The sequence below is a fragment of the Salvia miltiorrhiza genome, chromosome 1 (assembly GCF_028751815.1).
Source record: "Salvia miltiorrhiza cultivar Shanhuang (shh) chromosome 1, IMPLAD_Smil_shh, whole genome shotgun sequence".
Taxonomy (NCBI): domain Eukaryota; kingdom Viridiplantae; phylum Streptophyta; class Magnoliopsida; order Lamiales; family Lamiaceae; genus Salvia; species Salvia miltiorrhiza.
Window position 1 is genome coordinate 74,381,000 of NC_080387.1, and position 16,220 is coordinate 74,397,219.

The following is a 16,220-nucleotide window of genomic DNA, read 5'->3' on the forward strand; positions in this document are numbered from 1 at the left end:
TAAATCTCAGCCCTCTATTTTATTTAAATTAATGGATTTAAATTGGTTCTTAGTTTTCATCTTAAGAAAAGTTGTTGTTTGTTCAAATATGTGAAGTTTTAATTTTATCTCGTTTAGGTAATTTTTTGGATAAACTAAAACAGTTTTGTGATTTTATTTGTTAAATATTTAGATTATTAAAAATGTCATCCTCTTAGTGACAAACTGCTTGCTGGATTTCTTCGAGCAAAAATACTACACATGAATCTAGTTGGAACAGATTCTGTTAAGCCTATGAACAGATCCTCAAAATCATCAAATTGATTTGGAGAAATGTTCTAACACCACAAAGGCAAATCGTTTGTTTACTTATAAATCGTTGGTTTGTATTGGCTGCTTAATATATAAATAATGTTTTATACAATTTTTTTGGCTCTTGTTTTATTAATTAACTAATTTAATTTAATAATCTACAAAATATCTTACTTCTTATTCTATATAAATATAGAAAAAAAGTGTAATTAAATAAAAAAAAATAGTCATAGAAAGGTGTAGTGAATTTAATTTTATACAGCCAATGAAAATAGACTACAACGTAAATATGCTATATCATGTGACATTTTATTGAATGTGTTGCGATTATAGGAATTTTTTTTTCCTTTGGAACTTAATAAAAAATAAATAAATAAATTATAGGAATTTTTTTTAAAAATAATTTATGTGTGAAACAATTAATTGACGAGTAATATATACTTTACAACAAATTAATTGCGTGAAAAACTATTGCTAATCTTTTGTTGCCACGCCACATCCCTCTGCAGCCCTTTTTCTCTATCGTCGACGCCACCTTCTCCATCGTTGCCATAACCACCTCTCTCCGTCGTCACCTCTTGCATCTTTATTGTTACTGTAAAAATTGTTTTTCATTTATTATTAATGTGTTTGATTGGTCTCTTTTCTTGTTATATGGCTTTTGGTAACTTAATTGGGCTAATCATTATTGAAATTACTTAATTTTTTGTTTATCACTGAAGAAGAAGATTGCATTTTGTTGTTATTAGCTGGTGAAGAAGCTATCAAAATCTTGAGGGAAACGAATCCAAAATAGGCAAAGGGGTTATTCTGCTTCATCTTTGGATAGGTCAACAAGTTTCAGAGATGGAATTGAGGGCAGGAACTTTGCTTCTGGGAAGGCAAATTCTAGGGGGAAGGCAAATACACAAATTTTCGACAAATTTTGGTTTTTTCCACAACCTTTTAATTCTGGAAAAGAAAAAAAAATCACCATCTTTTGATTTTTTTTTCAAACTTCTCCGATGTCCACGATGACTCTTTTCGATAAATTTAAAGCTGAGGTGACATAATAATGCCAGTGTGTCGTCATTGTGGATCACAAATGAAAACAACGTCGTACATGCTTTGTAAATACAAATTTGAAGAACTTTTAATGCGGAAAATCATAAAGTAAATAATTTTGCTCATTTTTTTAGAAATTAATTTTGCTCACTTAAAACCAATTTCAAAATAGATAACTATCAAATAAAATACGAAAATAAACCTTGAATTTAAAAGCATCAAGCCATGACATAAACATAATATAATAATATTATAACTTAACTTGATCAATCGAATATGATATGAAAATAGTTTAAAATGCATGCAAAACTTATTCTAAACAAAATATGAGATATTGCATTAAATTCAAAGGGGCAACATTTTTCAAAATATGACTTGAGATGCCCATTCGACCCTCCACTGCATCTCCAACTTCAATTACCTGAAATATTTGTAAAGTATGGGATGAGCATGCACAGTATACTCAGTGTGGGATATCATGCAATAATTGTCCAAGTTAATAAAACGATAACACATACGATATTAACATTTATAACATTTACTCGCACGGTGGCATACCAAGGACCTTTCCGTCCTGGACCTATTCAACGGGCCCCTAGTTATTATGGTTGCAACCTTAACTTTTACATTTAAATCGTATATTGTGGCATACCAAAGACCTTTCCGGCCTGGACCCATTCAACGGGCCCCTAACGATATATAATTTAACTCGTATACGGTAAACACATAATATTAAAATGACCACAACATGTATTAAAATAAAATCTCACACTGAAAATTTTGTACTTGATTAATAACTTGAGTAATTCACATCAACAGTTACGTTCTAGTCACGCCGTACCTAGTCAGATAAATTCAGATAATAGATGTAATCAAGCTTTTTTTTAAGATAATTTAAATAATTTTAAGAATTGTTCTATAGCACTAACCCAAAGTCATGAGCCTAATAAATAAATAAAATACTAAAATATGTATACTTTCTTCATGTGGAACTTAGCTCAAAATTTTTAACTAATAAAGCATGTTTCAATACTTAAATATATAAAAGTAGATTTGAGCCCATTTATGCCAAAAATCAAGTTCACTATTTAAAGTCCAAGAAAAGAAAGTGTTCAGCCCAATTATAGAAGCCCAAAACTCATTTCAATTTAGTAGATTGTTAGTTATGCTTTCTTTGTTCAATTTAATTATGTTTTATTTCGATAGCATAGCAAATTTATTAATTCAGTGAGTATAATGAAACACTAGTCTAAAATATGTGACCTAATTGTTTTATTGATTGATACATTTAGATGAATTATTTACATCTCAATCAGAAGAAGCTTTTAGTTTAAGAAGGGATATTCGTGCTTATAATAGAATATTGTCATTTACTTCGTTCAGTATAAAATTGGATAAAGAACTCGCATCTGTAAGACGAAGAGTTTATTCTTTACAAGCACAAGGAATGGTTTATCATGATCTTCCTGAATTGATCCCACAATATACATGTATTTTCAATAATACTTTTACGACACACAAAGTAAGGTTGAGAACCGAATTAACATAAGATGCACGTAGAAATTTTAGAGTTCAACCCGTATGAAAAATTCTTACAAATTAATTTATGTAAGAATTTACTGGTGTTTTTGATAAAATTATTTGAATTTGAATACACTTCCTCGTTACCAAGAGCTTATTATTATTATTATTATTATTATTATTATTATTATTATTATTATTATTATTATTATTATTATTATTATTATTAGAGGCAGCACCCTACTCTAGCCAAAACCTTTTAGTTATAGGAAATTCTAGCCATACAAATAAAAATATGGAAATAATAGCATTTTTTACTGAAATACCCTTTTAGTGTGTAACAGTATAAAATACTCTATTACACACATTTTATAAGCGAAAAAGTGTGTAACAGTGTAAAATACAATGTTACACACTTTTACGTAATTACACATTTTTGAGAAAAAGTGTGTAACATTGTAAAATACACTATTACACGATTTTTGAAAAAGTGTGTAACAGTGTATTTTACACTGTTACACATTTTTTTGCAATTACACACTTTTACGTTATTACACACTTTTCCGAAAAAGTGTGTAACAGTATTAAGGGTATAATTGTACATTTACATTAAAAAAGACTAGTTTTTTCATATTTTTATTTGGGTGGACATTTTTTCCTTTTCTTATCCAAGAAGTGCTAATTGAGCCCATTAACTCTTATTATTATCAGGGGGCAATTGCGTAGAGCTTGGTTTTAGATTGCGAAGTGTGAATTACCCTTTATTATATCTTATTCAAAGATCACAAAAAGGGGGATTTAAAGTCTCCTAAATCTATTATAAAAATAGAGAATATCTTCTACTTTTGCATGTTATTCTACCACTTCAAATAAACAAACAGGTTTTGTTGTTTATTCAACTGACGTAGCCCTCTGATCACGGCCAAAACTTATAATGCTATTTTAATATGAATATTAGGGTCATTTTTTAAGATTTGGGTTAGACTCAATCTCCCAAATCGAAGAGAAAGTAGATTTCCATATAAATAGTCTTAGTTGCTTTTGCCTCCAAAAATCACTCTTTATAGTTCCACAATTATTTTCTTCGTCTTTTCCAATGGGAAAATATTATTTTAGCTTTGATAAAAGGAAACTCTGCATTTCCTACTTTCATCATTAATCCTTCCCATTTGCCCATCATATCCACACACACTCTATATATACACGTCTATAGATTTCATAGTTCAATATTCTAAAAAATTACTACTGTCAAAATCAAGCCAAAAAATGCAAAAATCTCCCCATTTTCTCATCCTTGCACTACTCTTACCAATCCATTATTTGATGGATTCTAGCTCAGCCAAACACGATATCAACACCGATCGTTCTTCACTTCTTGCCTTGAAATCTCAAATCACTTTAGATCCTCTAAATATATTGACCCAAAATTGGAGCACTGAAGCCAGTGTTTGTAGTTGGATCGGAGTTACTTGTGATTCACATTACAATAGGGTGACTCAGTTGAATATATCGGACATGGGTCTTGTGGGAACCCTCCCACCAGAAATTGGGAATCTTTCTTCTCTCGTTTCTTTACACGTGAACGAGAACTCCTTTCATGGCCCCATTCCCCCATCTATCTTCAACATGTCATTTCTAGAAGTATTGGAAGTAAGGAATAATAGTTTGTCTAGTAGTTTACCTCTTGATATGTGCAAACACAATCTGCATAGACTCAAGAGGCTTCGTTTCAATCACAACGAGTTGTATGGGGAAATACCATCGAGTTTGGGGCAGTGTTCACAGCTTGAGTATCTTTCTTTGGGGAACAACACTTTCACTGGATTTGTGCCGAGAGAAATAGGGAACTTGAAGAAGCTTCAAACGTTGTACCTTGGTGAAAATCAGTTGACTGGTAAGTTGATTCCTATATATATGAGGTCAAATCATGCATTTAATGCCATATTATTTAATTCTTTAATTTATGTGCTTTGCGTTTGAGGGTCAAATTTAAACTTTATATCGGGTGATAAAGTAATATTTTCCCTATACGTTTCAATCTAGAATTAGCTAGACTAACTTTATATTGATCTTTGTCTTCCGTTGATTAGTGAAATAAATATCATTATACTTAAAATAGTATACAACTCAATCTCCCAACCGATCGAATCGCGTATTTTATTTATTATTGTTATGATCGTTATACTTAACAATATGGAACTTGACTTTGATGACTTCATTATTCTGCAGGTACTATTCCGAAAGAGATTGGAAATCTTCATAATTTGCAGGACATGTGGTTGGGTTCCAACGAACTTAGCGGATCAATCCCAAGAGAAGTGGGGAACATGACAGCTCTTATGAAGTTATACCTCGACTATAATAGATTAAGTGGTATGATTTGTTATTCACCTAGCCACAAGTTTAGCTCCTCAAGCTAGCTTACGAGTTAATTTCTTTTTCTCTTATTTCATTTGATCTTCTTTAATTAAGAGGTATGTTGTCTTGAAGTTGGTAGGGGTCATACATTGTCTTGTGGGATTATTCTCCAGGTACTATTCCGAAAGAGATTGGAAATCTTCATAATTTGCAGGACATGCGGTTGCATTCCAACGAACTTAGCGGATCAATCCCAAGAGAAGTGGGGAACATGACAGCTCTTTTGAACTTATACCTCGACAATAATAGATTAAGTGGTATGATTTATTATTCACCTAGCCACAAGTTTAGCTCCTCAAGCTAGCTTACGAGTTAATTTCTTTTTCTCTTATTTCATTTGATCTTCTTTAATTAAGAGGTATGTTGTCTTGAAGTTGGTAGGGGTCATACATTGTCTTGTGGGATTATTCTCCAGGTACTATTCCGAAAGAGATTGGAAATCTTCATAATTTGCAGGACATGTGGTTGGGTTCCAACGAACTTAGCGGATCAATCCCAAGAGAAGTGGGGAACATGACAGCTCTTATGAAGTTATACCTCGACTATAATAGATTAAGTGGTATGATTTGTTATTCACCTAGCCACAAGTTTAGCTCCTCAAGCTAGCTTACGAGTTAATTTCTTTTTCTCTTATTTCATTTGATCTTCTTTAATTAAGAGGTATGTTGTCTTGAAGTTGGTAGGGGTCATACATTGTCTTGTGGGATTATTCTCCAGGTACTATTCCGAAAGAGATTGGAAATCTTCATAATTTGCAGGACATGCGGTTGCATTCCAACGAACTTAGCGGATCAATCCCAAGAGAAGTGGGGAACATGACAGCTCTTTTGAACTTATACCTCGACAATAATAGATTAAGTGGTATGATTTATTATTCAGCTAGCCACAAGTTTAGCTCCTCAAGCTTGCTTACAGAGTTAATTTCTTTTTCTCTTATTTCATTTTATCTTCTTTAATTATACTATGTTTAAAAAGAATGCAATACATCACACAACGTGTGGATTGTCTCTATTTTACACTTATTACATGTTTTATTTTAAAGTTATTTTACATATTGTATATTTATAAAAATATATTAATTCATCAGATATTATACTAAAACTATGTGATATATATCTATAGTTGTTGATAAGGCTTATAAATAAATATATCTATCAAATAAATTATTCTCCTTAATTCACGTGTCCAAAAGTTTTGAGCCACTTATAGTGGGACGGAGGGAGTATTTAGTAGAAGTAATAAACTAATAGATTTTCTAAAAAAAATTATTTTATGACTAAATAGACCAAATTGTTAATTGAAAAATTAAATATAATAAATATTATATTTATATTTTTTATTTTATCAAATAAAATAACATTAATTATGCGTACAACGTACGCTCTTTCTGTCTTTCAAGTAATAAATTTGAAGGTCTCGTAATAACTTTCAGGTCAAATACCATCTACCATTGGGAATCTATCATTGATTCTTCTAGAACTCTCTTCCAACAAATTAATCGGTCAGCTTCCATCCTCCATCTGTAACTTGACATCCCTTGAGTATCTTCTTCTCTCAAATAACACTTTGGAAGGAACAATTCCACAATGCTTTGGAAACTTGAGCTCTCTGGTCATCTTTCATTTAAATAAAAATCAGTTTCGAGGTCTCATTCCAGCAACATTTAGCAAGGGGTGTAGTCTTGAATCCATCAATTTGAATGGTAACAAATTGCAAGGACCATTACCTAAATCCTTGATCAATTGCGGAAGTCTACGAGGCCTCGACGTTGGAAATAATAGAATACAAGCCGAATTTCCCTTTTGGATGGAAGTCCTTCCAGACCTTCGAGTGCTTGTCTTGAGGTCTAACAAGTTTTATGGTAACATGCCACTTCCTTCACAAACCAATATTCCATTTCATAATTTGCAAGTTTTAGATATATCTCATAATAGATTTGTGGGTTCTCTGCCTCAAAGATATTTCAAGAATTTCAGAGCAATGATAGAGGTAAATGAAACAAACTTGTCAAATGGCAGCGCCCTTCTGTTTTATGTGGAGATGAGGCTCACCTTGAAAGGGCTGGATCAATTATTAGTGAGATTGTTGTCAGACTTTACAACAATTGACTTATCCTCCAATAGGTTTTCTGGGAGCATTCCAGATTCCATAGGAAATCTTAAGATTCTCAAATACTTGAATTTGTCCCACAATAACCTCATTGGAAATATACCTTCATCTCTTGCAAATATGAGTGAACTTGAATCTCTGGACTTGTCAGTGAACAAGTTGGATGGAGAAATTCCAAGTGAATTGACAAGATTGACATTTCTTTCGACATTAAACCTTTCAATGAATAATCTTGTTGGAAAAATACCACAATCTACTCAATTTTCCACATTTGAGAATAACTCGTATGAGGGAAATGTAGGATTGTGTGGATTTCCTTTGACAAGAAAATGCAATGTGGAGAATGGGCAGCGGCTGCAGCCAGAAGAAGAAGAAGAGTATGGATTTATAGATGGATTTGGATGGAGAAGTGTAGTGATGGGATATGGAAGTGGATTCATAGTTGGGATTGGAATTGGTTACATCATTATTAGAAATGGAAGGCCAAGATGGTTAGTGGAATTCTTTTTCGGCATTGGATATAATAATAATAATAAGAAGAAGAGACGCAGCAGAGCTACACCTACACCAACACGCAGGAGAACTTAATTGAAGGATTGTGCTCGAATTGTGTTTTCCTTTTCTTATCTCCTTTTTAATGGCTACTTTAGTGTGTTTGTGCTCGATTTCAACTTTAGAGTTTATGAAATATTGTTGTTTGTTCGTATTGTTATGTCTTGAATCTCCCACTTCGAACTACGGGGCTCTCGTTGAGATCTATAAATACTTGAGATCTGTAATCTGTAACCCTAGCCGCATAATAAAATCTGTCATCCTCTCTGTCCGTGGATGTAGCCATATTGGTGAACCACGTAAATATGTGTCTTCTTTACGTTTTCTGTTTGATTGTGCTCTTTAAATCCTATTCTGTCACAACAGTTCGAATATGTTATGTTTTAATTTCATCTCGTTTAGGTAATTTTTTTTAGATATATTAAAACAGTTTTGTGATTTTTTAGGTAGTTTTAAATTTTTAGATTAATGTCATCACGTGAATAGGTAGCTTTAAAACAGTTCTGGATTTATTCAAGCAAAAATACTACACGTGAATCTAGTTGGAACAGATTCTGTTAAGCCTATGCACTGTTAAGCCTATAAATCGTTGGTTTGTATTTGTTGCTTAATTCATTTTGTAATACAATTATAGTATGTCAGTGTTATATTTTCAGATAAAAATAGTATTAAATTTAAATATAGAAAGAGCGTTTTTGCATTTTCCCCCTAAATTCTTGTTACCAAAATCAGTACAACTTGGTCGCAGTTGTGTTGGGCTGCGTTTCTGGGCCCTCGGTGATGGGCTTATTCCGGGATTCACTTGAGACGAGGCTTTTGTGGGCTTACCTCTGTGGGCCTTGCTCGCTCATCTAATTTTCCGACTTTGGCCTGCTTGGTTCTGTATTTTTATTTATTTTTTTATTTATCTTTGTATCATTTTTAGACGGATACTCTTTTTTGTATTTTTTCCTTATCCCTTTTTTGTATTTTTTCCTTATCCCTTTTTTGTATTTTTTCCTTACCCTATGTTAATTAGGTATCCCATTTTGTCTTAGGCTATTTTAAATTCTGATAAATTGAATTATTTTAGGCTAAAATATTTAGGCCCAAATGTCAATAATAATAATAATAATAGTATATAAAGATTAGGAGTAGCCATAACCAAATTGAATTAATTTTTTTTTAAACCAGTGTAAAAAAGGACATAATTCATGACTATCACTTAGAAGCTGCTTAAATAGGATGTCCATATATTTACTTATTTCCCCAAACTTTTTGTCAAGTTTTTCAATTTTTATGACCACATCTTCAAGTTCTTTAATTACTGCCAATGCTGAATTCAATCAATTCAGTAACCCACCAAAATCAAAAGAAATTTCTAACTATTTCATAGTTCAAAAATACTACTCCCTCCTCCGTCCGCGATATCGTTTCTACATTTATCATTTCAATCCGTCCGCGATATCCTTTCCACTTCCATTTATAGAAGTAGGGTCCACAAACTTCTACTCACAACAATAGTGGGACCCAAACTCCACTCACTACAATATTCACTACTATCTACTATTATATATCCATCACTTTTCTTAAAACACGCACCGTCTACAATGTGGAAACGATATCACGGACAGAGGGAGTACTAGTTTCCAAGTAACAAAACAACCAAAAAGGTTTGGCAAACACAACAGTCGATAAACCACAAAACAAATTTCATTACTCATTAGTCATTACTCAAACTGTTCCACACGTTGCATTTGGTAAGATTGTCACACATATAATCCCAAATCAGCGTCTCATAATAAGGAAATTGACAAAACAAGATATTCATCAAAGCTACACATCACATGAATAAACAACAGCAAACACAAATTAAGTATAAAAATGAGTTGATCAGAGCTTATAATCCTCAACACAATCCAAAATAAGTCACAATTCTTCAATTGAGATGACAATCCAATAATACAAACATGGTGTCTCACCTTTCCATGTCTGTTTTTTAAAAACCCATACCTGAAAATATAAATACAGGGTGTGAGAATACATAATATTCAGAGGATAATCAAGCAGTTATCTTGTGTTGGAGTTCATTTGCCTGATCTCGGTCGTAAACCATGCTTCAACCTCAGACCGTTGATGAGGGACATCATCGAACTGCGCAAAGAGTTAAGCAAACTTTACAACGTTATAAAGAGCTTCAGTCATCCTGTGTTGAGGATAATCAAGCAGTCACATCGGAGCAGCACCTCCCTAAGTTCAACTACTTGTGAAAATTCTCGTCTACAGACTAACTAATAAGAAAAATAACGGTAGCAACTTAAAACACTTTGACCAGAAAAGAATATTTTATTGCATCAAAATTTAAATTAAGTTTGAGCATAATTCAAATTTGAAATGCCATAATTAACTTGAAATATATATTAAGAGTAGGGCATGAATTGATCAGCAGTTGCAAGACTAACCTCTTAAACTTGATAGTAATGGGCTTCTCGTCAAAAGAAGAAGAGGCAGTAACATCAATGTCAATACCATAACTCAGTTGTAATTGCTTGGCCGAAGCCACAGCTACAGGATTGCAGTTCTCTAATTCCATCGCTCCAAATGAAATTTTAGACGGCCAATGGATCTCTTCTAGTTTGTAGCAATGTTTCATGCGGAGGAGTTTGAGCTCAGGGAAGCTTCCAGTTCTTGGTTTCCATTGCACCAAATCACTGTCTTCAATCAGAAGAAACTTAACTTTCATAAAACTACCCTCTTGAGCTTCCCACTTTGAACCCCGAAAGGCGTAGGCTCGCAATTTGAGCACTATAAGATATGGCAAAGAACCAATTACATCCATGTATTCCCAAGGAAAACTCATACCACTCAAATGTAACTTTTTCAATCCACGTGGAAAGATTATCAACGAACTAGGAAACACATAATCGTACTTAGCCACAGGATTTGTGATGCTACATTTCAATATCTCCAAACTTTCAAGTCTTGAAATACAACCAAAGCAACTCAAAAGGTCATTATGGTCATCATAAGGTGTAAGCTCGATCTGAACTCCTAATTTCCTTATACAAGGAAATTTCCAAGAGTGTTCCAAGATAGTAGAAATGCTGGCATTCACACCTACAAGTGTTGAGAGCTTTTCTAAAGAAGTAGAATGACACGGAGCTACAAGGCTCTTCCCCAATATCTCAATATGCTCTAACTCTTTCATATCCCATATTTCTCTTGGTACATATGACGGAGCTCCACAAATCCTAATGTTGTTATGTGGATGTATAATCAAGATTTGAAGAATGAAAAGTTTGGATATGGTTTTAGGGAGTTCTCCGTTGCAAGTTAGAGCAAGGTACTTTAGTAGGACTAGTGTCAGAATTTCTGTTGGGAAAGTGTACAAACGTAGATTAAGAGCATCTAATTTTCCAAGCAACTTGAAATCGTCACCTATTGGGATCGGATATTGGTGGTATGGACCAAAAAAAGGAGAGAACGTGTAGAGGATGCACAGCTCAATCTCACGGAGTTGCAAAAGTCTTTGATACCAAATAAAAGGTTATTTTCAAGACAGAAGCAAAGCTGACCTTTTACACCCTCTTCTAAGCCATCAACTAGCTTTTTTAAGACATCATAAAACTTGTTCTTCCGAGCCTCTACTCTACATACGTGCCGCCACGAAGAATGAAGGCGACAAGTTTTAAACTTCCTATCATGTATCCTTTTATTGGATAAAGCAAGATGCCTTCTTGTACAAAGCTCATCCAAACAACGCCACACAGAATCCTCCAAAGATTTTTTCTTGTTTTTTTTATGAAAGCAGTCGTTATAGAACCAACCCCCAATAGCCAACATATTCACGAGCTTGTATATGGGGATATCATAATCTGGAGGGAAAAACTCCCAGATACAGAAAAGGCATTTTAAGATATTGAGGTAAGTAGTCGTAACTTGGGAAAAGTACCTTTGATATCTCATTATATGCATCAGTGAAAACTGAATTCCGCATTTCTGCTACATCGTCCCAGTATTTGGGGTCTGTATTGTTCTGTGCTTTTGATATGATGTCAGCCACTATGACTATCATGAGAGGAAGACCTTCACAGTTCTTGGCTATTTTGGTAGCGGCTTTGTCAAGGTGAAAAGGGCAACCCTCTTCACCAAACACCTTCTCGCACAGTAGCTCCTTACTTTCTTCTTCATTCAAAAACGGCACCGGATGAAAAGAACAAGAAAACATAGTCACTGAGGAAATTACATGATTGTTTCGAGTAGTAACCAGATATAAATTGATGTATCTATTGTTTTTTTTAACAACCGTGCCAAGGAATCCAATATCCGACTCTCCCACACATCATCGAGCACAATGAGGCATTTCTTTCTCTCGAATTCTTGAGATTTTCCATTCATTTGAGCTACAATGCTTTGGTATACATCAGCAAATTGAGATCTTCTGCCTACCGTAACCCACACGCGATGCTTAAGAAGGCTAATGATTTCTGGATCTTCAAACACTGCCTCAGCAAGAGCAGTCTTCCCAATGCCTGCAGTTCCAACAAGTGCGATGAACCTACGACCCTCGCAATGCTTAATAGTCATTTTGAGTTTTTTGAATTGATCCGATAATCCAATCATCTTGGATTTGGTCCCAGTTCTTGAGGAAATAGATTGATCGTCGTCGTCGTCGTCTTCAGGCATATTGGCTACTTCATTAATGTATTCCTCCTTCATATTCTTGAGCCTCTGGATGAAGGAAGGAACATGATGTTGTAGGAATTGCAGATCAATGGAGAATCTGCAACCCTCAACATCATTCGCGATTCTTGGCGTGTTGAATTTTCTTCTTGGTTGTGAGGGAAGGGATTCCAAGAAGCCTCTCTCTTTCATCCTTTCATCTTCTACTTGGTTTGGAGACTGTGAAAGAATCTGTGGTTGTGAGGGAATTCCAAGAATCTGTTGGTGGAGAATGGTTTCCAATAGGTGTTGGAATTCCCAAATCAAGTCTTTGATTCTTCTATCCAAAGCATTCACCTTCTTCCTGCTCTTGCTTGTTCTTGTTCTGTCCAATTTTTCAAGAATATTTTGCAAGGGCCGCAACTCCTTGTAGGCGTCTAGTCTGATATGTGGAGAGGGATCAACGAGGCTATAATGAGAAGAATAGAGAATATAATCAATTGTATTCCTCAGCGAATTCACTGCACCGTAAGCCGTCATTCCTCTCTCGTTGCGGTGGCAGCGGCGGCAGTGACAGAAATGAAGCCTGAGGAGGAAAAGATGGTGATGGTGAATTAAATCATCGCTGCTCAATTCTTCAAAATAATGAAAATGGTCATACTATGAAGAATTAAGGTGGGTTTTGGAATGAGCAAGAAGAAGAGTAGATCAAAGCAAAACAACTTCTCTTCTTTTTCTATTTCTTTTTGATATATTAACATTATTAAATAAAAAATTTAAAGATATGGAACCCAAGACCTTTGACTTTAGACATTAATCTCTTACTAGCATAGTCTTATCTTCTTGCCTTGATGTTCAATTGCAAGAAATCACTTGACTCAGTTTTGTAGTCATTGCCATTTATAATTTTATTCTAGTTTTTATAATAAGGGGTGGGTATTGGTCTGCAAATACTAGAACTTTTACCATTTTCTAATTTTGCACCCCAACTTTAAAATCTTCCTACTGAACTTTGTGTTCTTTCTAATTTTACACCCGACAAATTTTTACCCCCCAAATCGTTGCTGAATGACAACCGGATTTTGAGGGAATTTGAAGTGCATAATGAAGTAGATAAGTTTGTTGTTAATGTGGGATCTAGAACATGTAAAGGATATCAATCCGGCCATTCAGCAACGTTTTAGAGGTAAAAATTCGTTGGGTGCAAAATCAGAAAGAATACAAAGTTAAGGTATTTATGTGCAGATTTTAAAGTTGGGGTGCAACACCATAAAATAATAAAAGTTCGAGTATTTACTAGCTAATACCCCTTATAATAATAATAATAATAATAATAATAATAATAATAATAATAATAATAATAATAAGTATTCATCACAGACAGATTCAAAGAAACAAAAATCAGCACTGACTGATGCAATTAATTCAAATTCAAAAAGACCTAAATCTATCGGAAAACAAATTCAAACAACATTGCAAAAGGAAAACATAATTAGTTCTTAGGCATTTTGGCATGAATAACATTCATACATGACATTTACACACATTAATCTCAATTCAAGCCCCCAAACAAGAGGAAAGAAAGAACTGAAGGGGAAATATAGAGTTACCGGCTGTGACAAAACGAAGGTTGTGAGCACGGCCGCGAGGCTCCTTCTTCTTCTTGTTCTGCAAAACTTGATTGGGCTGAGAAAAGATTATGTTTGACTTCATCAAAGAAAGGGGAAACGAATTAGTACAATAAAACTGCGTCGTTTTCCATGTTTTTTTTTTCTTAATATACTCATCGTTTTTTTTAGGGTAATTGGCCTCAAAATATACCAACTTTAACTCAATTCTTATTTTGCCTCTAACCTTTCAATCTTTGCCAAGAAATATATCACCTTTCAAATTGTAGCCCATCACAACAATCCCATTTTCAAATTATTAGAAATTGACCCCTCAAAAATAAAATTTGCAGAATAACCCCAACAATAACAAAACCAAGACAAAATACCCTCATAATGAATTTTTAAAACAGTTTAACAAATAATCAGGCCCAACATGCTTCCGTAACACTTCAAAATAAATCTTAAATAAACCAACATTATACCTTTGTCAACTGGTCTTCTTCAGGAGTCAGTCTTGTTGCGTTTTACGGCTCGTCTGCCTCCCCGGCACGCACCAACCACACACTCGCAAGAGATGGTTGCAACCCTTCTCCTTCACTAAGTGTCGACTAAATACTTTGTTGGAAAATTAAAGAAAATATTTTTACTCAACCCGGAATAGTTGGACAAAAACAAAGCGTTTATAGAGGAATTATATAAAAATTAATTTATTTCATAAAATAATCCCCAAAGGAGGAGACTAACTTGTTTTAGCTACTCATAGTAGCTAATCCTTGTGTACATAAAATAAAAAAGGAAACTAAACTAAAACGAAAAACTTTGAAAACAAGAAATTAAAATTACAAAAGATAATTTCTAGAGAGAGGAAGTGGTGTGTGAAAATGTGCTGTGAGTTTTCTGATGTCCTTCTTCTCTCCAGCACTTGTGGTTTTATAGAGGTCTGATACCCTCTATAATTGCTTGGTAGTTGGCCTCGGATGCTTTCTTCGTGGCCAGCTTGCTTGAAATTGACAGCCACCTTCTTTTGTTGGCCATTATTGCCGACATTTGTTGGTGTTGTCACATGTGCTGGGCCCTTGCTTTATCGCTTTGTGATAATGCTGGTAGGGGCCGGCTGCTTTCTTTCCACTCACCTTTGTCCTGGAGCGTTGAGTGGTCCTCCTGTCATTCCACCCACTTTTGTCGTTTTTGTGGGTGCGATCCTTGCTGTGAATTACATGATTCACTTTGCTTTGTCGGCCACCTTACTTTTTTGGTGCCCGCGGAGTTCTTCCCTTTGGAGTCTGATGCTTGTCATGCTCATCAGACCGGAACCTCCTTCTATCAGGCTTCGGGAAGAAACCTTTGCCGAATTCTGGCTCCTTCTGCGACGAACATTGATCGCAGATTTTCTCGATCCATTGGCCCGAATGAGCCATATTGCAGAATTTGCGACGAGTCTCCTGGCTCCCCGCTATCCTGTTTCCCCAAATCGTTTGCCTCTTTTTCTCGAAAGATTTTTCGGCAAACTCAGTTGTTGTTCCTGTCATTGTGTTAACCAGGAACGTTCCCAGATCAGAACTTTGAAAGAACTTAAATCTGGACTTCATTTTGTCCATCTCTGTAAGACAGACCCATAGCCCCCATGCTCGTCTCGTGGAGATTTGATCCTCCGTGAATGTTGAGGCGATTGGGACTTGAAATTCAGGAACTTTGATTCGGTTCAAGGCTCCTGTATCCGGTCTTCGAAGCTTGATGAAATGGAAAGCTTCATAGACTCCTTTTCCGACGGGTTCTGGTGCTGCGCTGAAGAAATACAGTTCCAGAACATCTCCCCGCTTAAGGGACTCGTTGTTCTCCCAGGCTTCAAACACCGTTCTCTGGATCCACTTGGGTAGACCCTTGATTTCGTTGAAGGCTGGAGAGGTGGTATAAACTGAGGCCAAAGCCCCAAACTCATACCATTCTTTGATGTGATTTGGATTGGCTCCCGGAGTTGTCCAAATCCTAGGGTATCTCCCCGCAACATCAACCCGGCAATTTCCCGGATTAATG

At 34.9% G+C, this 16,220-nt stretch overlaps 3 protein-coding genes across 5 annotated transcripts; 1 reads left to right on the top strand and 2 right to left on the bottom strand.

The window, feature by feature from the left end:
- The first annotated feature begins 4,002 nt into the window (after positions 1-4,002).
- LOC131006130 (receptor-like protein 52) lies at positions 4,003-8,095 on the top strand. The gene is made up of 6 exons (XM_057933292.1): positions 4,003-4,750; positions 5,086-5,229; positions 5,388-5,531; positions 5,690-5,833; positions 5,992-6,135; positions 6,707-8,095. The coding sequence occupies exons 1-6, from the start codon at positions 4,123-4,125 to the stop codon at positions 7,969-7,971; spliced, it is 2,469 nt and encodes an 822-aa protein (XP_057789275.1). The 5' UTR covers positions 4,003-4,122; the 3' UTR covers positions 7,972-8,095.
- A 1,597-nt stretch (positions 8,096-9,692) lies between these two features.
- On the bottom strand, positions 9,693-14,308 carry LOC131006138 (uncharacterized). 3 transcript variants are annotated; one of them, XM_057933305.1, is made up of 4 exons: positions 14,187-14,308; positions 11,399-13,162; positions 10,377-11,235; positions 9,693-10,068 (listed from the first exon to the last, which is right to left on the bottom strand). In XM_057933305.1, exons 3-4 carry the CDS (start codon positions 11,120-11,122, stop codon positions 10,002-10,004), a joined length of 813 nt encoding a protein of 270 aa, XP_057789288.1. In that variant the 5' UTR covers positions 11,123-11,235; positions 11,399-13,162; positions 14,187-14,308; the 3' UTR covers positions 9,693-10,001. The 3 variants fall into 3 exon arrangements, with proteins under 3 accessions (XP_057789288.1, XP_057789290.1, XP_057789289.1); XM_057933307.1 differs by having other exon boundaries at positions 10,377-12,096; positions 14,187-14,280; XM_057933306.1 differs by having other exon boundaries at positions 10,377-12,099; positions 14,187-14,276.
- Positions 11,760-13,116, bottom strand: LOC131013136 (putative late blight resistance protein homolog R1A-4). Its single transcript, XM_057941170.1, has 3 exons — positions 12,246-13,116; positions 11,867-12,147; positions 11,760-11,789 (listed from the first exon to the last, which is right to left on the bottom strand). Exons 1-3 carry the CDS (start codon positions 13,114-13,116, stop codon positions 11,760-11,762), a joined length of 1,182 nt encoding a protein of 393 aa, XP_057797153.1.
- Positions 14,309-16,220: the final 1,912 nt, after the last annotated feature.